The sequence below is a fragment of the Falco cherrug genome, chromosome 7 (assembly GCF_023634085.1).
Source record: "Falco cherrug isolate bFalChe1 chromosome 7, bFalChe1.pri, whole genome shotgun sequence".
Classification (NCBI taxonomy): Eukaryota; Metazoa; Chordata; class Aves; order Falconiformes; family Falconidae; genus Falco; species Falco cherrug.
Window position 1 is genome coordinate 12,968,936 of NC_073703.1, and position 24,071 is coordinate 12,993,006.

Consider the following 24,071-nt stretch of genomic DNA (forward strand, 5'->3'; position numbering starts at 1 on the left):
TGCATGTGTCTTCTTAATGATATGGCTGAGTATAATACATAGTTTTATAACGGTGATTTATTACTGAATATGGATTTAAAAGTGGCTTGGTTCTGAAACAAACAAACAAACAAATCCAAATATCTGAAACTTCTTAGACATGGAAAACTGAGGTAAGCAAAAGTAAATTGTTTAAGCTGAAATATATTATGCAGTGTTGAACAAAAGTGTGATAAATCCACTTTAGCATTTGCGTACCAGTATAATTAACTAGCCACCCTAATCAAAACCTTAGCTCTGTGAAAACCATGAACATCATTTAAGTGCTAAGTAGAAATTACTACAGACACAGGAAAATAATTAGATCTCCTTTCCTGAAAACACTTTAGATTTCAAATCATATCTGATCCTTCCAAAATTTTTTTGGCTTTTGATATTCAGCTGAGATGAACAAAGTTTCTTCCGCATTTCAGTTAAACAATTTCAGCATCGCTCCTAACGTGGCTAGGGAAAGTGTCACCTACCAGAACTGACCACAAGGTGGTGCTATTTGAACGGAAATGGGTTGCGTGTCGCCAGAAAGGTTTAGGTCAGGATTTGCTGAATAACTTCTTGTGTAGTAACATTTGGTTTAAAAAAAACAAACACAAAAGATCCAGGTTTCGTGTGAAAGAAACTGGCTGATAACACGTAGCCCAGCTGTCCACACACAAAACATTTTATTTTAAGCTTTTTAAGTTGTCTAGCACCAAAACTTTATGATAGTAAGCTTGCAAGAAAACCACGACAGTTGTAAAGGGAAAGTGTCCTGTGCAAAGATCTGCAAATCACTGGCTTAAGCTATCTAGAAAGTAAACACACAGCATATTCACTTAGCCTATCTTGCCATAGATTTCAAAACTAAAACAGTAACAAACCGAAATATTTGTAATCAAAAAATTCACCTAATGTATTCACTCAGGCTATATATAAGGAAGACTTTTTTTTTTTTTACAATAAGGGTGGTGAAACAGAGGAAGGGTTGCTCAGAGAGGTGGTAGATGCCCCCCCCCCCCCCCCCCCCCCCCCAAACATTCAAGGTCAGGTTGGGCAGGGCTCTGAGCAACCTGTGGAAGATGTCCCTGCTTGTTGCAGATGGGGGTTGGATTAGATGACCTTTCAAGGTCCCTTCCAACCCAAACTATTCTATGATTTACAAAATTCACCAATACTGTAGTGTTAATGTCATTAACTCATTTGTTGCACTAAGCTGATGCACCACCTTGACTGTGCAGAGTGTGAAAGGCTACTTGACTGTAAGCCCCACACTACGCCTATGGCTTGGCTCACGTTCTTGAATTTCAGCATCAGCGTAGCTTTACCAGCACACAGCTGAAGCAGCAACAGAAGTACTTGGGTGTCCAACGGCACCTGAAAAGGAGTCAGCGTTAGTCAGGTGGTCAGAAGCCCCCAGACATGTGAGGAGGAAGAGCTGCTTTGGGCCCAGCAGCATCAGCATCCCCTCGGCACATCCTGAAGGAAGCCAAGGGGCTGCCCAACCGCCCCACGGGATGCAGGCCTCCTGCTTGCAGAGCTCCTGTCAGACTGGGCAAAACCACAAGGCGATCCGAATGGATTTTTATTTTTATTTTTTTTAACTTGCTGAGGCCTTTCCTTGCCAGATCTTGGCCTGGCGGGTACTCCCGAAAGAGCACGACCTGCACCGGTGGGCCGCCTGCACGTCGCAGGCAGGCCGGGCTCGCGGAGGGGGCCAGCCTTGCTCCCCCGGGGGCCCCCCCCGACCGCCCCCCCGCAGCTCCCGGGTGGCGCCGCCGCGCGGCAGCGAGAGCCCGCCTCCTGGCCTCCTGGCTCCCGCTCATTGGCGGGCTCCGCCTCTCCAGCGTCCAATCGGTAGCTCGAGTGGTCGCCATGGCGACGGTGGACGCCGCGCGGCCCAGGCGGCAGCCATGGCTGCCTACGGCCCCGGGGTGCGCATCGGCCGCTGGGCTGAGGCCGCGCGTTTGGAGGAGGTGCGGGGCCGGGGCCTGCTCCCCTCCCGCTCTCGGGGGGGTGGGGGTGGTGTGGTCCCTGCTCCTCGCCTCCCGCTCTTTCCCCCTAATTCTTTAAATTCCGTTGAAACTTGAGATTGTGAATGCTTGATAACATGTCTGTCCTTTGCCGGCAGGACCGCCTAAGGGATTTTGTGCATAAAAGAGAACGAGGAGAACTTTTAACACAGAAAATAAACAAACTTCAAGATAATCTTTTCAAGAAGGTAATTTTTTAAGAAAATTATGTCAATCCTCTACAACTCCGCACAGAATGGCATAGATACTACTGCTGTCCTTTACACACTGAGAATGCTATGGATTAGCACTTATATGCTAAAATACTGCTGATATTAGGTTCTGATAATTCTGTAAGAAATTATGTATGTTTTGATTTAGATACAGCTGTCGGTATCTAAGGATGGATTTGTTCATTTTGGAGACACTGTTATGCTTTTGAACCCAGGCAGCAAATCCGCGGTGGAAAATTGCCCTGGAGCGTGTGGTGCTCTGACTTTGGCAATTAGCCTGGATGAAATATCCGCGTATTTGGCCGAATCACTGCAAGCCCCCCGTGGAGTTAGCGCAGTCAAGAGCGTGGACCCAATGGGTCAAAATACTTTTTGTATTTTAAGGTTCGTCACTTTATTGTGAGTTGTTTTCAATTACTATTTTAGCTTTCAATGTCTTGTTTTGAGGAATAGGCAATGCAGTTTGCCAATATACACATGAATTTGAGTAAGATTAATTTATTTAAGAAAGAGTCTTTAACTTGGGTCCTGCATTAAGCTTGATTCTGCTCCACATATTACTGTGAATAATTCCAAGGAAGTTTAAATCAGTTTAGAACTGGTGTGAAACCAGAATTGAGTTTACTGTATCATTTGGTAAACTCTGCAGCTGTTTTTCATGCAGTCATATTTCAGCTGTAGAATGCAAATCATGTCCAAATATCACTTAGTATTGTTACTCGTTCTCCTGCAAATAAGTTCTCTGAAGCAGAATTCTGTGTCAATGCTTTTGCTGTACACAAAGTGGACAGCGTTTCTGTTGTCCTAAATATACCCCTAACCAAACAGCATATTCTCTCTCTAGAAAACATATTTAATTTCAGCTTTTTGTGGGAGAAGAAACAGAAGAACAGGGTCCTGCTCAATGGCTGAAAGTTGTGCCTGAGTGCATGTATTTAACAACAGTAATGGTGCGTAAGAGTACAACCCAACCTGTACGATCCTGATTGAGCAAAACACTTCAGGTTAGACCTGAGAAGAAAATTTCATGCCAAGAGCATAATTTAGGCCTTCTAGAACTGCAACGAAAATATTTTTTCTTAGCTGCTGTCTGATCTTAGTCGCTGGCACTGAATGCTATTGAGTCCCTCATTAACTGACTACTAAGTTCATCAGGTACTTAAGTTTTTTATGCTGAATATACTTAGAAAGCCTTGCACTTAATTTAATGGTTCTTTAATATAAAATACAGAAATCATTCTGGAAATTGGGATATAGCAGCATGTAAGTTGATGTAATGAACCAAATTATTGAATATCAGTTACATATATTATTAGCAACATATATTAAGTTACAGACAAACATACACTGTTCTGCTTTTAGTCTGATTTTTCAGGTGCTTGTATTAAGTATGTTTTAAAGGAGCCCTCAGTGCTGAATTCTCGTTGGTTTTTCATTGGATGTTATCTTCCCAGCCTGCATGTTGATGAATACATCATAAAAAGTAATCAATATAGTCTATTTCTATTGTTAAATATTTTAACCAGTAAGTCTTGTATGAAATGTCTTTTTAGTTGAGATTTTAACCTATTTTTAAAAGTAAACTTAATACAAAGTGTTGCCTCAAGACTTAACTATAGACCAAAACAAACAAACAAAAGAATAGTAAAGCTGACTATTTAAATGTCTCTTCCTTTTTACAACTTCAACAGTGTTGATGGAAGTGCAGTGGGTGAACCGATTAGATTTGGACAAAACTTTCGTCTTGGGACAACAGGAGGGTTTTCTGACCAAATGGTAAGGCAATAAAGTTGCAAATGGCAATGGTAGCATATACTGATAGTGTGCCTTTAATAACCATGTATGTATCTCTAATGCTGTACAGTGGTACAAAACATATACAGAATCATATACAGATCAAGATAAGCAATACCTGTTTAGAAAGTTTGCGTGACTTGCCTGAGATCAGGTGTGCAGGCCAAGGGAGCTCTCTGTCAGAATGACTGGATAAAGATTTTAAAAAAGAAAAGAAAAAAGGAAATGAAAAATAACTTGGGAGTCATGAAAGAATTCATCATTAGAAGGAGGGTTTTTTTATACTTTAAATAAATCCAAAATGAGAAGATTTAATTTCTTGTGAAGATAAATCTATAGTGGGTATATGAGGTAACATATTATTCTTATCATTCTGAGGGAGCAGATTTCTATTAAATGTTACTGTTGTTTCCCTCTGCAGGTTAGAAGCAAATAAGACATTACATGTTACACATGCACTTAAAATAAATCACCACAACTTTGAAAAAATTTTCCCTCTCAACAGCTCCTGTGGTGGGAATTTTTGGAATGTAAACTCGTTTTTAAATTAGTATTCACGTCTGTATATAGAACAGCTACTTAATGAGTTTATCAGCAGTATAGAATCTGTCTTGTGAGTTTTGAATATGTAACTTTAGCTTGGCAGAGTGATTTTTCCGGAGCTGAAAGAAAATTTTTTGTGTTGAATTTTTTTTTTAAATTACATATCTTGTTTCTTTTCTATTTATACTGTCCTTTATATATATTTTTATTTACAGTTATATCTAGCGAGTGACCATAAATCATTTATAAGATTTGCTAAAAAATCTTACCTTCAGCAAGTTTTTTTGACAGATGAGCTTTCCTATTTGACTTGCTGGCAAGCTGCCTTCTTGGATCCTCAGCTGCGTCTTGAATATGAAGGATTTCCAGTTCCTGTAAGAAATTAAAACTTTGAAAATTTTATAAAGATTTAATTGATGGTAGATGGTGTACATTTAAGTAGATGGTGTACTTATGAAAAAGTTGTGTCCATTGTATTCACATATTTTCTTTATGTAAGTTCTGACCTGTAATTTTGGGAAGGGGAAGAGGGAAGGAACCACCTCTTTAACCAGGGAATCTGCCTATACAACTATTAGGTTCTGCTGTTCGTTTTGAGGTTGACTTGCTCAGTTTTTCTCATCAGAATTTTTTAAAGGTCAACCTCATCATGTTGTAAGGATGCAGTACTTGGAATCTGCTTTTCAGAACTTCTGAGCACTGCGCTCCTTTTCCAATATTAGGAGCTGTGATTAAGAACCCCTGTACATTACATTTAGAAAGTATTAAAAAATACAGCCTCCCCAAGGCATCTGAATAAGTGGATGCTTTTACAAATGTAGGTTTTAACCTTTTGTAAACACATTAAACAGATGCAGTGTTTTCCTGTTCCACATAACTGCTAGGCTTCCTGAAGTGCTGGATGTACAGCAAAATATAACAATATCACTGTTCCTCTACAGCCTTGAGCTGTGACTCATTTACATGAATCAGCTCACTAATGAACACAGTCAAAATTAGGTAATTGTCAAAGACAACATTCTTTATTCACAGGCCAATTTCTAGGCTGTTTCACCAAACCATCTGGATCTCCCATGTGGCAAATACCAATTTGAAGAGGACTTAAGGCACAGGCCACTGGAATGACTCTCTACCTTGATTTTTTTAAAATTTATTTTTTTGTTGTTAAGTGCACAGCAGAAGGGAGTGGAATGGAATGTATTGGATAAGAGGATGTGTCTGACCTGAAGGGTAGAGCATTTTGCTGGTATAAGCTATTAAGACAGTTATGTTGAAAAGTGATAGGGTATAAAAATACCTCATTATACATAAATGTATAGCCATCTCAGACTGATATAGAGCAATGTGGGCTTACACTAAGCAGTAAAGCATTTAATTTGAATAACATTTAATTTTAATTAAAATAGTTAAAATTAGTGTAAAAATGTCTGTTAAGTGTCTTCCTTTTCTTTTTTTCCAGGCAAACGCTAAAATTATCATTAGTCATTGCCATACTAATAGGAGCCTAGCTGTTCCAAGGAACTTTTGGACAACGTAAGACTAATTTATAACTGGCAGGGATGTGCATAATGATGTGCCAACATCAAGAATTACTGTAAGAAGCAAGATAGGTGCTTTAGGAACACACTGAGGAAATGAAAAAGAATGCAGAATGCACGTTCTCCTTTCCAACTATCAGCTCAGTCTTATGTTGGTGGTTTTTTTTCTTTGTAATTCTTATCATATTATGCTTCTAAGTCTTCTCTAGTTGATTGGTGGTTCTCCCGTTGAGTATCTTGAGCAATTACAGGGTTTTTTTGGGGTTTTTTGGGTTTTTTTTTTGTTTTTTTTTTTTTTAAAGGAAAAATGGTATACTAAGAAGCGTAAGGAATAAGAGAACTAAATAAAACCACACTGCATATAACTGCACATTGCTTATGTCCATATGAATAAATTTCTCAAGAAATTGAGGTTAAACGCACAATTCAAGTTAATACGCATGCATTAAATCAATGTTGATTAAGCATTGTTAAGGAGTACACCAATTGTTTCCCATTAAATTCTTAGCAAGATCTGACTGAAGATTTGTGTCAGGTTTTTGAGGATGAAACAAGGTCTGATAGTTTGAGTCTGAAATAGTTATTAAGTAGCCAGAGTCTTCCTCAGTCAAAGAGAAATGGTGATGTGAATGGATAGGGAACCCATCCAGCTTGTACATACTGAGCTGGTGTATCAATGCTTATACTGATGGGTCTGCTTTAACTCTGCAACGAGAAAGATGGCATTTCCCTTCGATTTCAAATGCCTAAATTATTCATAGGAAACAAAGTGGACTATTGTGTTTCTTGTAAGGGTCTGATATTTGAAAGCATATGATCATATTTCTGAATAAGCCAAGAGAAACATGAGAAAATCTTGAACAATTCACAGATAATGCAGATTTGCTGAATTTGTGTATATATTAATTCCTCCTGCCCATGCCCTTTTCTTTGACATTGCAGGTCTTATTTTGGAAAAGAATATGAAGTGATTTGTCACACTTACCTGGACTCCCATAAAGCTGAAGAAGATAAGAATTACTGGGAAATAGTTACAGGAAATCCCAGCAATGAAGACAGTACAATGACTGACAGACCGAACCCTCACCCAAGGGGCATCAGAAGGAATGAGTTTCATGAAGAGACATAGAATATAAAATACCAGACTATAGCCGATACAGGTGGATGAGATTCTGATTCTTGTTTTTTCCTGTTCAGATTTTAGTTTTAGAGATGGAAATGCAAGTCTACCCTTAGTAATACTGCATAATCTTATTAAGTCATCAAAGGCAAAAACTAATAGAATTTGATGAACCATGCATAACATCAAAAATTAAGTAATCTGGAAGGGTTAATTTTCCCATTTTCATGTTCACTGATGGCAAAAGCTGCCAGAATCCAGGAAATCTAATATATTGTCACTAAATTACTCCTCTCAGAGTCTATTTTAGAAGTTATTTCAAAACCAAACCACTGTCACACTTCTAAAAAGGGTGAGTGTACAGTTTCCAAAACACTGAAAACCAAACTCATGCAAACTATCATGAGATAATTTGACATTTAAAGTTCATCTGAAAGTTGGTTGCTGAGCTTGTTCCATGCTCTGTCTAGTACAGTGTTGCCAATTATTAAAAAAAATCACAAGTGAAGTCACTTTATCTCGAGATTGGCTTCCAATTTATGGGAATTAATTTAAAAAGGTATAAATTGAGTTTTGTCCATGTATTCTAAACATTTAAATGTCAAGTAATCAAGAACTTGAGCACAGTGATATAGACTAGAGACTTCCAACAGCCTTTTCGATGCATCGCCATGTTTCATTTTCCTCCCACCCACAGAATTTTTCAATCCATAATCATTTCTACCAAGTTTGACAGCAAGGTAAAATTGTTGAAGAAAATTAAGCTCCCACAAGTTTCATGAAAATAAATGCCAAAGTAGAAAAAGAATAAGAGACACTGAAAGTTTATCCAGTAAGAAAAAGATTGTAGTCTAAGTTCATACCTAAATAGACACCAGAGAATATACATGAAAAACATGGCCCGAGAATGGCAAAAATTTCAGCAGGAACCCACATTTTTTTAAACAAAAAAACCAACAAATCGTAAGAGGCAAAGACGTAGAAAACAGATGTCATTACTCCATAAAGTTACCTGTCTTTATATGGAAACTGAAATAGCACCATAGAGAACCTTCTTAATATATGATATTCCATTGTGTCCATTTAGTAAAACCACATGTATATGTATTCCATTTCTTACTGTACTACAACAGCGGGCTCTTTCTGCATAAAGTGAACGTGAGTAAAATACTATACAAATCTCCAGCCTCAAAAAGGATTCCAAAGTTCTTCAATATTCATAAAGGTCAAATATAACTTTTTAAGTTTTACCAAAACATACCCACTAAACTTTCATAGAAGGGACCGATCCAGTCATATCTTCAAGCTTCGTTTCCAGATAGACTACCCGTTTCAAACCCACTGGCAAGGCTTTAAAAGTTCTTGCCTCTATCCAATATCAATTAAATCAGCAGACTGCAGAATCAGCCAAGTCGCACTTGACATACAGAGCCTCAGAGCAGGAGACAGACTACGGTTCTGTGACATGGCAGGTTCGCTTTGGGGGACTGTATTGCAAAGGTCAGGTTTTGAATTGCACTCCTCGTGCAAACCTTCACAGGTCTGTTATAGATGGGGTATTGAAGAGGAAATTATCTTTAGGAACTTTTTCTTTCACTTTCTGTGTAAAGATATGAAAGCTGATGCATGGCAAATAATGCACATTTTTGTAGAGGCACTGCTGTTACTCCAATTTACAGAGATAAAAATCCTGCATATTTTCACAATAGATATGTATTAAATCAGAAAAACAGGCTGCACAAGTGTACTGCAGTGTTTCCAATTTGAGCGTTGTGAACATTTATTGGTATTAGGGATAGTTATTTCAAATCTGGCAAAGTCTCTTTCCTCTGGGTTAAGTGTAAGAAACAAGAGGCCTTAAACCAAAACTGTTGCTGAAACAAAGCTTTGTGTGAACTCATGCAGGAATGAGAACTGTGTGGGCAGAGTGTCTTGGCCGGCTGATGTGGATAGGAGTGTTTGTGTGAGCGTGCGTGCATTTGTGTGGAAGAGAAGTAATGCAGGCTGTACAAAAACAAGTTCTGTAAAGTCTTAGAGGAAAACCAAAGAGATAAACAAATACAGAAATTAGTACAGATGCAGGTAATGCTGGAATTAAGTGCTGATTAAAAGTGGCTTGGAGATTTTTGTGTGCATTTTAATCAGTCTATACTCATGGGAAAGGACTTCCCAAGCTGCTGGAAAATAAACAGGATTGAATCAACAATTCCTGATTCCATCATCGGTTTTTCTTCTTACCTAATGCAGTTTTAAAACCACAGATTTGTGCATAGCTTCTTATATCATATAATATGTATTTATAATTCAGTTGATTCATGATATTGAATACAGATCTGTTACCTAGTTTTTCTTTTAAAAACTGTTTTTTACAGTTCTTAATATTGTCCACATGATGGCACCACATTTTTCTAAACAGCACAATTATTGCTACATACATAAAACAACTTGAAATGTTTAAATCCAAGTGAGTCCCTGATACAATGCCACAGTAGCTAACCAAGTTAAATCAGGCTTGAATTCTGGGCTAGGAGATGTCATTAATGTTTTATCTTGGTTTTGGAAAATGAAATTATGCAACAAAGGTAGAAGAATGTAGAACATTGTGTTGCATACAATCAACTTCTTAAAGTTAATTTGAACATTAAGTAAGTTGTAACTAGAACATACTTACAGGAGATTATCTTTAGGAACTTCCCTCACTTTCTGTGTAAAGATATGAAATCTGCTGTGTGACAACCGATGCATGTTTTTATAGGGGCACTGCTGTTCCTCCAATTTACACAGATTAAAATTCTGCACATTTTCACAACAGATTGACATAATTCTGCTTTTTTTTTTTCTAGTTTAATACCTACCAAATCAATCAGGCTGTGTAGAATGCACTGCAGTGTTTCTAATTTGACCATTGTGGACATTTATTGATAAACACAGAATTAATACAAAGAATTATGGGATTGACTATTAGTGCAGAATCTGAACAATCCTGCAACTGCCAGTTAGAGACCAAACATAGTCTAGTGGATGGGGTAGTGGAGATCTGAACCATGCTCCAGACCGGGCCATTGTGTAGCTAAGGGCAGGCACTATATTTTGCTTACAGTATTACATATCATGAAATATGGACAGTGATGCTTGTCTCATTTGCAAAGCACTTTACCACATACCAACAAAAAGCAAAATCACGTATTAAGAAAGCTTTTATGCTTCTTCCAAATCAGGCCCAGTATGGATAGCTCTACAAAGTACATTGTGGGAAGATAAACCTCACTTTGCCTCCATTCCAGGCAGCTCAAAAGCTGTTAGCATGAAGCTGATCCTGAGCTATTAGTCCTTGCTAAGGGGCAGGGTGCATTAGTTCAGATTTAGTGCTGTGCTAATACAGTTTTTCATAGGCCTGAGGTACAGGGAGAATTCACATCTGCACATTTTGCTGTGCAGATGTGTGGAAGCAGCACAATATTGAAGTAAAGAAGAGGTACGGAGAATTCGAAGAGTCGGCAGAGAAAAGCTGACAAGTTAACTAGTTAACTCACACAGTGGTAACACTGGAAAATGAAAAGCCAGTTCTAAATCTGCCTTTTCTTCCATCTCCTTTGCATGCTTCCCCAACTCATATTTCACATCCCATCTCCTCTGCCTTGCTGTCTAGCTCAACTGATTTGCTGTGGTTATAAAGTGCTCTTCTAGCACTCAGTGCAAGCCCCTGGCCCCTCACCCTAATCACATCAGTATCATCAGAGGCTGCTTTTCTTTTTAGTGATTGTCATGAAGTATTGTTTTAGCTCAGCAGCTGATCGCAGGAGGAGGTCATATGCAGGTTTAGTCACTGGATAAAACATCTGAGGTGAAAAAGAAAAAAAAAAAAAGAAAAAAATCACAAAGAACATTACAATAAGAAATTCCACACAGCAGTGGAAGAAAATATCCAAGCACTGGAAAATTTGGAGGAGCTGGCAGGTAAGAGGGAGATTTTGATAACATCTGTGCCCCCTCACTGTAAATTACTGTTGCACGTCTTGTAATTTGAGGGCGGGTGAAGTGTTCTTTTAAAAGCTGTTGTGTTAGAAACACGTAAGATTTTTTTTTAATGCATGAAAACTAAACTGAAGGGGCGACAAAATAAAAATACAGATGTGAAATGCAAAATACATTAAATACAAGTGAAAATTAGGAAATCTCTGTGTCATTTTGACAGCTATACTTTCCTTCTAGTTCTGTTCTGGTTTAGGCTGTGTCTCAAGTCTTGCCTCCATTCTCTGTCTGACCTGCCTTATCTCCTTGCCATATACAGTACAAAGAGGGGCAAGCGACAGTTTGCTAATTCCCCCATTCATGCTGGTTTGACTTCATCCTGGAAGCTGTAAAAGGGAATCTAATCCTCAATACTGCATTCCCCTGCTTAAGAGGCAGAGTGGAAAGATCGGTCACCTTGCTAGATGTGTGCTATTTCAGCAGGGATACGAGCAGCCATAATAATGTCAACTACATGATTTGCATGATAGGTTAGCATTATTTGTAACGAGAGGGAGCACTTGCCATAAAGACCAAGGAAGACACCCTCCCATTTTGTTTTTGGTTTGGGTGTGTGTTTGTTAGGTTTTTTTTGTCAACACTGTGTATAGAGGGTATCTAATGAAACAATTGACATTTTTCTTCAGTTTTTTTCACTGCTGGGCTTTTACAAGGCAATGCCTTTTACGCAAGAGACAAGAATCATCAGTACAGCACTAGAAAGCATTGCTACAATACAGTCACTTATCTTTCTCTCAAGAAGTTTCTATATTTTTTAGCAAGGAGGACTCAAAGTACAGTAGAATAAGTACAAACATTAAAAAATGCTTGATGACATTAATACTCACATTCAATGATGAAATTAATTCATATGGATGCATCTCTGCTGTATGTTTATATGAGAAGCTCAGAGAACTGATTTCCCAACATCTGTTAAATGCTGCTTCATATAGTACGTCAAAACAAAACTAAACAGACCATCCAGTTACAGGCCAGCTAGTATATATGTTTCTATAATGCTGGTCTTGTTTTAATTATAGGCTTCTTGGGGCAGGGACCATATCTTCATCTTTTTTTCCAAATACAAACTACAGCAGAGAAGTTCAGTAAGTAATAGCATAAAGCTGTTATTAAAAGGGGTTGTAAGATGGCAAGAAAGTGAAGTAGACCTAGTGCAAATAACCAGAGATACAGTCATATGAAATCTACACATAAACCAGTGCCAAACAGTAAACTCTTAGTGTGGGGTATGAAGATATAGCTGCCTAAGTAATTCTGATGTTAATGGGGGTTGCTAGGAGAGGAGCCCACAAACCACAGTGCTGTCCCTATGGGTATGACAAACCCACAGAGGGGAATAAGAATTATACATGGCAGTGTTTATTTATATATATATATATTTAGTTATTTAATTATACAGCATATTAGTTAAAAATACCTAACCAACTGTTAGCACAAGTCTCATTTGCAAAAGCGACACCAGTCCTGAGAAATTTAAGACCTGTTTCTGCAGCTTGTTCACATTAAAACTGTTAGGAATTAGGTTGTACGTACATTTGGAGATCTTGGTCTGACTAAGAAAATCACTTTCAAAAATGGCATTTAGCTGTTTCTGAAAATGTTACCTGTAGAATTTATCAAAATGTTAAATCCCTAAGCAAAATGAAAGCAAGAAACCAGTGAATAAGCAAAGCACTGAACTTAAGTTTGAGTTATCTTTCCTTTATGGGTAAAACCTCTTAAAATTCCTAAAATGCTAATTAGTATGGATTATTGTTAAAGTGTCTCTAAAAGATTGAACACAACAGTTTGTGAAATCTACATCAAACAGCATTTTCTATCCTTCCTCCTTGGTTTCCTACCACTCCTCTTGCTTGGGCTTTCTGCCTTTTCTATATCCTGAAGAAACAACTCAGTAGTTGTTTGGGTGAAAGTTTAAGGTTCATCAGCTGTTCTGGTCTTTTTGCTGACAATTTTGGCAGCATCAGTTTAGCCAGAACACCCAAGATGTGTTACAGTCTCACAAATAACCAGTGGATTTAACTGACCATGAAAAGACACATATTTTGCCATATAAATATACATAGAAATAAAAATGAACTGGCACTATACACACATACACACACTGGGTACTTTAAAGCCAGCACAGAAATAACGTAGTTCAGCATATGCAGGAGAACAATCTTTCCTCATCTAAAATTATTAATTGGTTTCTTTAGAAACTACCTGAACTAATTAGATCTTTCAGTGTAATCCTAAGTGGTCAGGGACACATTCAGGTCTCATTATAAATGGCTGAACGGCATCAAATGGTAATCCAGAATAACGCTCTAGCTACACTTACTGCTTCGTCATGCCCCCTTTTTTCTGATCTATCACCATTCCCCTTTTTCTGCTTGCTGCACAATTGTGTCCTCAGGTTCTACAGCTAGTCTTACAGAGGAACCAAAAAGTTGCCTAGAGATGGGTCAACTTAAGAGCTGTGCTCTTTGTTTCTTCTAAGCCAGTCAGTGTGATAATTCTCGCTAGAACACGTTGAGTAGAGGACCTAGATCACTGTACTGTGTAGTCAATCATTCATAATTATGACAAAAGCAACTTTTAACCTTGGTAGTGTAAGTTCCATGATAAAGTCCTGATTTATTTTACTGTGTTTTGTGAATGTGCTGCCAAAAGGGCAGGTGAAATTTGGTCTTCAAAACTTCCTTATGGAAACTCCAGCTTTGGATCAAACCAGGCATTCTGGCAGAAATTACCATATTCTACAGGATATTTATGACCAATAAAATATTTGTAGACCCTGAAAAAATGTTAAAAATTTGAGCAGGTTTCTGTCATATTGGCAAAACATTTTTGGGGAGTCTCAAGCAGGCATAGTTGAATCCATCAAACATTCAAACTCTTTAACGGAATGGGCAACTTGAGAGGTAACTAGAGTGCCTCCTGCCTTATTTCCTGGAGAAGGGAAGCCAACCAGCATAAAGGGGAAGGGCTGAACATGAAACTGCAAACCTTATAGACTTAGTGCAGTTAACTGGCCTAGCAAGTTCTCAGAGAAAGTGGTCCGCTATGGTAAGCACCAAGACACACATCAGAGGGTGAGGCAGTCACCCAGTGATCAGGCGGTCACATAGCTGTGTAGCATTACAAATTCATGCTTATCCCTATGGTGAAGTAAAATGTATACTAGATCATAATTACAAAAATAGGGGGTGGGCTAATTTCTTATGTACGTGGTAAATTCATGAGCTCAGGTGAGGGACAGTAACTATGTCTTTTGTTTTCATGATAGCAACGTAGATCGGTGGTCATAGTAGACAGAGGTAAAGAGCAAAGAGACTAGCCAGGCCAAAAATCCCCTGCATTTGAGCCTTCTGTCTCTGGTCGCTGTTTCAAACAAAACTCCTTCCATTTCCCTAGGTAATACAGGCAATGGTATTCTATTCTGCGCTTTCTCATACACGTATCATGTGCCCTTTCATCCCTCATTTACCGTATCTGTGCATCAGCATCCATCTCTGTTAAATAGGCATATCTCTTTCCTAAAGAAAGATATAGGAAGTATTTTGTGGGTGTTTATTAGATGCTCTAAGAAAAACACAGAAATATTACAAAGAAAATATTATCATTGCTCTTAAGTGTCTTCGCATTCTAGGATTTACCATAAAATTTGTCTGCATGTATTTGCTCTCAAATGGCACCAGATTTCACAGGTTGAATTAATAAAGCTACCATTTTTGATTAAATTATCAATTTATCCAGAAAAAAATTCTCTGGATCTATTCTCTTTTCTCCACATTCCTTTTTCAGACAAAAACGACAATTTGTTTAAAAGGGATCCATGTAGCTATCTCAGTAATTATAATATACGACAACATGTGACCTTTGATACAACACAGCTTATTGTTCTCACTGCTCATTGGAAATTTTGATGCTTCCAGAAGTACTTGTAATTCAACGTTTTCCTCTGTCCCATGCTAATTAATATCTAACTATTCATCAGCTGATTGTACCACGTTAGGCGGTTATGGAATTTTGTCCTTAAGTGTGAACTGATTTTAAACAGTGTCACACTTTGGGACTTGTGAATGGTTTCTACTGAACACTAGGCTTTATACAGTATTCAGAAACACCAACACAAATTCCTGCTTCCTATGAAATTAGCTTAACAAGGATTTGGGGAATAACTATTTGCACTATATGGCTGATGTGTGCAACCTTTTAATCTAAGCAATTATTTCTGAGAACAGAATGTTCATTCATCACAGAAAGAATTGAGGCAAAGTTGATTTATACCAAATATTTAGCCTATTACATGACACAACCATTAGCTGTTTGGCTTTAGAAGTTAAGCATTACATATAAGCCAACAAGTGATGAAGGGGTTTTGGTCAGCCCATGTAACCTATAGTAATTTTAAGTTTTCTGCAATAACACAAGGTTCATATTGTAAAGAAAGGTGGTGTCAGAATTGGTATAAACACACAATAATGATTTTTCAAACATATTTGAAGCTCTTCTACAATTTTTTCCAAATTTGCAGCAATTTTCCCAAATAAACAGTGCAATTAAGTGAGCACAATCCTGCTGTGTAACTGTCATGAAGAGGGTATTCATCACCTAGAGTTCTTGTGCCTGCCACACAACAGCATTGTTGGCTTAGACAGGCTTCCTGAGGGTGGAACAATGAAGCTAAATCTAAACTGACAGGCAATGAGTTAAAAAATGCACCCGTGAAAACAAAGTTACAGAGAAAAAGAACACAAACTAAACCTGTTCAAAATAGAAGCAATCTTGTAGAGTTATCTGTCCCTGGGGAGAGTCCAATATGACATTAAGCTTCTGAGGTGAACATAGGTTATTTTCCCCACAGGAATAAACAATGATCACCTTTACAATTTAGTAGTCAAAAATAGCCATAGTTATATTCTTCAACAACAGTCTATGAAGTTTTGGATTGATACTTTTCTCTCTTGTTGATCAAAGTTTACAAAGTTCACTTGAAAGAGAGTTTTAGAGATAAAAAAACCCAAACCCAAACAACCCTTTTTCACAGTTAAAACCAGTTTGCCCCATATGGTTCCTCTACTGCAAAAAGATCATGGTATGTCAAAACCACTGGTTATGAGATAAAAAGCGTATTGGGTTTGCATCTCAAAAAACATTAATCTATGTAATGTTTGCATGCTGAGTACAATCAGGGCAACACCTAATTAGTTATAATAGCTTCACTTAGTTAAACAAACCATTGCGAGGTGAATCTATTTTACCTGATTTTGCCAATTGCTACATTACATTCTTCCAATCCAGGAGAATAGTAATGCAAAATATGAATGGCTGAGCAGGCTTTTGAAAAAAGAACTAAACAGAAATGTAGCTCTCAAAGTTGGTTATGAGAGCATTGCTGTTGAAATGTGATTAGCCACTATGCCCAAAACAGTACATCAATATGGTGGTAAATTGCATAGAGCAGAATAAGCATTCCAGGAAGTTCTAATTATTGATGAACTTTCATTCAACTGTATTTCTGCCTTCACAAATGCATCTGCCTTCACAACCCAGTCCTCTAAATTCTGTCTAACAAAGGTCACACAGACAGCAAAGAAATCACATTGCAACAATCTGCTGGAAGAAAACAAAATACATTCTTCAGTCTCTTACTGCAAAGCACACTCCTCAGACTTCTTATAATTGCTTTCTGAACTCTTCCCACCTTGTTAACATCTGTGCTAAAAAGAGCAGATGCCAGAATTTGACATAGAGTAGCTTGTTTAATGCTTTATTCAGTAGTAAGGATGCTGTTAGTCCTTGATGCTTTTTGGCACATGCATCCATTTTCAAGGCTACATCCAAGGCCACAGTGAGGGTGGGTGGCCTGAGGGTAGCTAAAATCTTGCATCCTCCACCCCCTTCCTATTCTCACTTCTTTTTGCTTGAGCAGTCGGAGACCAGCATCAAGGAAGCAGAGAGGGGAAGGTGGAGAAGTGAGATGCATTAGGTATGTGCTTGGGCTCAATAGGCTAAGGACACCTGGGAGGTGCTTTACTGAATTCAGCTGTTAGTGAATTGCTCCACACTGCTCTTGGGAGACCAGAAGGGACTCTGCTTACACACTGAGATTACAATTTTCTCCCCTCACCACTCTGCTGCTCTTAGGTAGATGCCAGCTTTGCCTATAACTACTCTGGCTGTACTTGTCCGTACAGGCTTTTAACTGCCAATTACCATTGAACTCTTTAAGAAAGAAATTAAGATAATGGATGAAAGTATAAAGGGGTATAACCTACCCGTATATTTTGAATGGCATAAAATGCTTAAAGGTAAAGAATAACTGAGGACTAAGAAAAATACTATGATTCTAAAAGTAGTGAAGACCAAATTAAAAATACAAGTTAATGGCTGTTTTCAGCTGGGAAAGATTAACAAGCAGAGATCCCAAGACCTACACCAAAACTGGGATTAATTTAGCAAATTTACTACTCATCTGAAAAGTAAGCATGCAATAGCAGAGACAGCATACTTGGGAAATTATATGTGATCATTTAGAAAAGCCACAGCTTTAAAAGAAAAACACAGCCCTGAAGGAAGGGATTGGACAAGATGGCAGCTGAAACTTAGCGTAGGTAGGTGTGAGGTAACACGTATTGAAAGGAACAATTTGAACTATTCATACACACTGATGGTTTGCAAAATCACTCAAGAAAAAGTTCTAGGCGTTACTGTGGACTGCTTAGTGGAAACTTCTGCTCAGTGCACAGTAGTGGTCAAAAAAGCAAACAAGATGTCAGGCTGTATTAAAGATGGATTGGAGAATAATACTGGAAATAACACCACCACCATCAAATATATCAATAAAGTATTCTTCATTTTAAGATTAGCTTATTTTGCTTTCATTATGTGAAAAGAAATAGGAATCACCCAGGAAGATAATTAAAAGGGATTCAGGGACACAGATAAACTTCTATAAAGTGAAAGATTTTTAAAGGGTGTCAGAATCATGACTTTTTTTTTTTTTTTTCTCTAAACTTCTCTGCTCCTCAGTTCATCAGTTTGTAAACAAGGATACCGGGAGCCACTGACCTTTGTCATATCTACTGAGATGAATGGATGAAGTGTGGCATACAGACTGTGGATGAACCTCTTTTGAGCACAAGGGCTGAATATCATTTCCCTGCAGTTCCAGAAAAAAAAAAAAAAAAAAAAAAAAAGGAAAAGGTCAGTTCCTCCCCAGACCTCTTCCCTGCTCTCATCTGAGCTCAGCTGGCAGGGCCCAATCCAGCACCATGTCTTACCCAGCTCAGGCTGAGCTGATGTCTATATCCAGCACCTTCTACTCTGTCTTTACCCACTTCCTCAGATTCAGTTTAGCACCCTAGCTTGAGAACTTTCCTCCTTTAATCCCTTCCTTCCCCTCATGCCCTGCCCTTACATATCTGAACTACCCTCTGCTGCTTCTACAGTCTCACACCAGTTACCCCACTGCTCCCCACATGGCTTTTTAGCCCACTCTCCCCTCACAGCAGGCACAGCTCACCAGTTTAGTTCCTTCAGTGTCTGCTGTCAGGATTATCAGCACTGTCGGACACCCATTAATTTGCCTCCCTTGCAGCACCCACGCAGCAGGCCACTTCCCCATGTTCTGCAGATCACTGATAGAAGCGCATGATTCTGTTGGCGTTATGCATCACTATTCATGGTCAATGAGAAAAAGTAAAATCAAAGGTTAATTTACAGCAGAGGAACACCCACACACACATGCACACCACCCAGCTTAGGACTATAGAATGTCTCAGGGCATATATTGCTTAGATATTAATCAAGGCAGGAGGTTTCTCTCCTAATTACTTGACATGCCAGGCTGAAAGCTGTCCTGTGGATTACAGACAATTATATACACCAACCTCTGTGGTTCCTAGGGTAGAGTGCTTGCTATAAATAGATGTCAGATTTGTAAATTTAACATTGTTTAGTCTGAGGATAAGTGAGGAAAATGGGAAACTCATTTGCTCAGCAGTGGAAGGGTGTGGAGTGTTGTTTTCTGCTGAGGATTTTTATTTTTATTACTAAACTCTTGAAAGCCTAGGGATGTCACAAGGTCCTTTTGCTGTTCTGGGCTGTGAAACCAGGAGGGGAAAATATGAACTGATGCAGTTTTATATAACTTACAAATGCATTTAGCATTTTCTGTGACAGTGAAGGCAGTTAGAAAATTTAACTGTTTCTTTTGTGAACTTTGTTTTGTTTGTTTGGAAGTTTTCTCTGTTCCAGAAGAGCTGTCAATAGCCTTGTCTAGAGCAGAGGCAGTACATTTCCTTCCATAAGCAAAATACATTCTAATTACAATAAAAAGGGGAGGAAAAAAGAAAAAAATGAGTTATGCTGTGAAATGGCATTATTACCTCTCTAACAGGAAGCATATGGAATAGTAGCATGCACATAGGTCTGAAAGCCAGGAATAAATCAGTGCTAGTCTAGACATGCTGATTCCAGCTGTGGTCCTGAAACAAACTGTTAGGGCTAGAATTTGATTAAGTCTAATCCATCTGGAGAGGATGATCAACAAAGGCAGAATAACGCTGTCCCATCAGAGTTGTGCTAGAGGTACTTATATTATGGCTGGGACACAGGCAGCGTTACCCATTGTAATTCCCACTTTCTAACAGGGACTGGATTCACAACCAGTATCAGAAATCAGGGTGTACATCCTATGGAATGGTAACTTATCACATAGCCCAATTCTCTCCAGTATAGAAAAATTAGCAGAGGAAATGTCTTTACTCAGTCCTGTCTTCCACTTCTTAGAATGGCCATCACTCATTATTTCAGTTGTGCTTTCCCCCCTGTGGCTATAACATTTAGTTAACTAATATTTATAAGCACCCAGAAGATGGAAAGCCTGCATATTATCTATTTAGGGTGAGGTAATCACAAAAAGACATAAATAAATCTTGACTGATGATGTAATTTCAGAGAGAAAAGCACTAGCAGAGTCTTACAAACTCTCACAAAAACACCTCCTCTCTCATCCTGCCTCCCCTCACTTCCCCACAACAATGAATCTGTCTCAAGTGATCTGATATGAATAACAATTGCACCTCCTTTACTATTCTCTTGTTTTCACACAGCAAAAGGATCCTAGTTTGTGTCTGTTTGCTTTAGTTTGATTTCTGCCATGCTCAGACAAAACTCCTCCCTCCACTACACAGGCTTTATTCACCAAAGAAAAACCTCTCAAAGCCCTTGCAGACCTTATGAAAGGCGTTTTGACTCACTTGGGTTAAGAGCACTGTGTGTTTTCTTTCTTCTTCCTTTTTTTTTTTTTTTTTTTTTGTGTGTGTGTGTGTTTGTAAAAAGTAATAAATTAATCATTTCAACTTTGGGTGAGAAGTTTAGGTGTTGTATTTGTACCATGCAACTACATAAACACAGAACGAGCCAGTTAACCAATGAATTGCAGGAATGAGAAGTGATGAGATGATCTAAAACATTTTAACACATTTTTCCATATATTAGCCCTTGAACTAGCTGTGTTTTGCTTTCTTACAACAGACACAAGTCAGTAAAAGTCCAAAAGGAAAGTCTGAGGTTTTATATTTCTGTTTGTGGTACAGGAAAAGGGTTACGATCTCAGTGGTTGATTCAGTGAAATAACATCTCTTTTATACACATCTGCCTAGCAAGTAGGGCGGTAGTTGGAAATACCCAATCTAAAGCATTAAAGATTTGCTGGCAAATAGCAAGGCATTTTCTGCAGAGGAAAAGTTGTTATACTGAGTAGTCACTTTGAATGCTTAGGAGTTACAGTCAAATATCCAAACACTGTGGAGTTACACTGCATTTATTATTTTGTCAAGTATTTAACACACTGGGAATTGACTCTGCTGCATGTTTCATATCCAAGAAGGCATGATAATAGTGGACTTAAATAAGAAGATACTTGGCAATGGTAAGTGATATTTTTATAGCACGTTATTTAGGCATCATACAGTCAGCTCTTTTTCTATGTTAGTATGCATCATTTTCAGCTGTTTTAATTTCAGAATTTGAAAAAGAAAACAGAAAAAGGGTAAAACCAGAGATGTTTCACAAACTATGTTTTTGTCTGCCTATTCACTGTCATCACTGTTTGGTTTTTAAATTAGATAAGAAATTTGAAGTAAATTATTGTTTTTCTATAATCAGCATTATGACTTAAAACAGATGCTCTACACGGAAGTACCTTTATTTAGGACACTTTTAGTTTGCTGTGTAGTATTTCTCCTGTTTCTCATGACACATATAAAAGCCAGCAGAGTGGACCAGGGACTTTTGTGTCTTGGTAGCTATCTTCAGTTTTGAAGGCCTTTCTAAACCTGTGATATTATAAGAGGCAAAAGAGAGACAAAATCACAAACCAAATGTTTCATTACTCAAAAACATTTTAAATCTACAAAACCTCTCTCACTGGCAATTAATATTCATATATAAGATAAATGAATTAATTTCAAAACCAGATGAAAAGGAGAGGAAATTAGATTATTAATATTTTTTTTAGCTTTTGCGAAGTCCATTTTTTTCCAGAATTGTTTCTAACCCTTTCTACTCATTTCACATCTGCCGTGTAACTGCAGACAATATTCTTTATATATTTTATTATCCTTTAAAGAAACAATGCAGAAAAATGCATTTCTTCATGGGAACTGGATAGGGGTAGTATCTAATCCTCTGAAAACATATATACATTTCCAAACCCTTTTAAAGCTAAACATTAATATGATTAACTACTACAGTTTCAGAGCACAGTTCCAAGCAAGACATCCAAATGCACTATTTACTTGAATCTCTGTATGAACTAGCCTATACAGGAAATCAGTAAATTGCTCCAGAGTCTCAGCCTCAAAGGGGATATGTATTTGTTTAGTCATATACTATAAATAACATCTGTAGACTTGAAACCTTGCCAGCATTATTAATGTAGTGTTCATTTAATAGTATCCTTTATTATGAGCCTCATTAGTAACTGATTCATACAGTACGAGCCTACAGAAAAAACATACAGGACACACATATTGATGATATATTATCCATACTGCCAGTGTAACCTCATTTGCTGTAGAGCTGGTATGCTCTGAGCTGAGCATACACCTCCTGGCAAGCAGCCCCTTGGGAGACAGTCAGCATGGGGGCTTTGGAGCACCCCTTGCTGCTCCTTTGCAGAGGGATTGTTGTCAGGATGGAGTTTGGGACAAAACACTCCCCTCTTCCCCCACTGTACCACCCTGTGGCTGTGAACAGATGACAAAGCTGTGGGGCTGTCAAATTGCTTCAATTTATGCTGAAGGGCTGACCTAACAGAAGATGGCCTTTTCATCACTTTTAAAGCTCTTTGCTATTAATGAGCACCAGTGAAGTGTTCTGCTGCTATTATTTGCCTAGGGCTGCTATGACATAATATTTGTGCTGTCAATATTACAGTACGACACATACTGTACACTGTAAAATAACTTGCATGCTTTATCATATGCAATAAGCTTTGTACGCAATAGATTCTGCATATGAGATGGGTTGGTGTAGGATGTCATTACTTACCACCAGCAAATTCTTATTGTTTTCTAAGAGTAGTTAATTGTTTCATTCATTGTCCTATTAAAAAAAAAAAACACCACCCACATTTAATTATCTCATAGTACTTTTCATCAGAGAAATCCCCACTCCACACATCCAAGAAGGAAGATGACAGCCACAACTCATTTTCATTGAGGAAGACAAGGATTCAGAACTGCAGGAAAGTAAACCTACCTCAGATCAAACAGAATGTCACTATCAGAACTGGAAGGAGATCTCCAGACTCAGTAGAGTGTTCTGTCAGAAACTGAGCAGATTGTTACTTATTTATAGCGAGTGGTGTATATTAGGAGTGGTTGGTAAGATTCAGTTATAGGTAGTTTATGCCTTTGCCCAAGATTAATGCGGAGCCTAAACTGATACTGTCAAAGTCTTAACATTTTTCCTCTACTGTTTTATGCATTTAGGGTCCTCTGTTTTGGCCAAAAATAGTTAAAAAACAACTTTAAAACCTCCTGTTCTTGTATGCAACCTTCAAAAGTCCGGGTATTCTTACCTTTTGAACATTTAAGTCAAGTCTTTTAAAATTCACTCCACAAATTAAAAGTAAAAAGTCAGTTCAAAGGATGTTGAAGAAAAAGGAAAGAAGAAGAACAGAAATCCTGGGTTATGGATGAGAAGCTCAACATGGCCCAGCAGTGTATGCTTGCAGCCCGGAAAGCCGGCCATATATCCTGGGCTGCATCACAAGGAGTGTGACTGGCAGGTCAAAGGAGGTGATTGCCCCCTCTTTTCTGCTTTCACGACACCCCACCTCCAGTGCTGCATCCAGCCCTGGGCCCCCAACATAAGGAGGACATGGACCTGTTGGAGTGAGTCCAGAGGAGGGTCACAAAATTGATCAGAGGACTGGAGCATCTCTTCCATGAAGAGAGCCTGAGGGAGTTGGGGTCATTCAGCCTGGAGAAAAAAAAGGCTCTGGGGAGACCTTACATCACCTTCCAGTACCTAAAGGGGCCTGCAAGAGAGCTGGAGAGGGGCTTTCTGGTAGGGCATGTAGTGACAGGACAAGAGGTAACGGCTTTAAACCAAAAGAGGAAAGATTTAGATCAGATATAAGGAAGACATTCTTCACTGTGAGGTTGGTGAGGTGCTGGCACAGGTTGCCCAGAGACGTTGTGGATGCCCTGTCCCTGAAGTGTCCAAGGCCAGGCTGGATGGGTCTGGGAGAAACCTGGGCTGGTGGAAGATGTCCCTGCCCATG

The 24,071-nt window shown here is 38.5% G+C and overlaps 1 protein-coding gene and 1 long non-coding RNA gene across 2 annotated transcripts; one reads left to right on the forward strand and one right to left on the reverse strand.

Moving 5' to 3' along the window:
* The first annotated feature begins 1,837 nt into the window (after nucleotides 1–1,837).
* On the forward strand, nucleotides 1,838–10,007 carry CFAP161 (cilia and flagella associated protein 161). Its single transcript, XM_027801641.2, has 7 exons — nucleotides 1,838–1,988; nucleotides 2,144–2,233; nucleotides 2,406–2,641; nucleotides 3,949–4,033; nucleotides 4,810–4,968; nucleotides 6,054–6,127; nucleotides 7,075–10,007. Exons 1-7 carry the CDS (start codon nucleotides 1,926–1,928, stop codon nucleotides 7,259–7,261), a joined length of 894 nt encoding a protein of 297 aa, XP_027657442.2. The 5' UTR covers nucleotides 1,838–1,925; the 3' UTR covers nucleotides 7,262–10,007.
* LOC129736493 (uncharacterized) lies at nucleotides 4,030–23,577 on the reverse strand. The gene is made up of 6 exons (XR_008733163.1): nucleotides 22,832–23,577; nucleotides 21,483–21,615; nucleotides 18,798–18,950; nucleotides 18,344–18,434; nucleotides 4,864–4,966; nucleotides 4,030–4,239 (listed from the first exon to the last, which is right to left on the reverse strand). It is a non-coding gene; the product is annotated as an uncharacterized LOC129736493 (long non-coding RNA).
* Nucleotides 23,578–24,071: the final 494 nt, after the last annotated feature.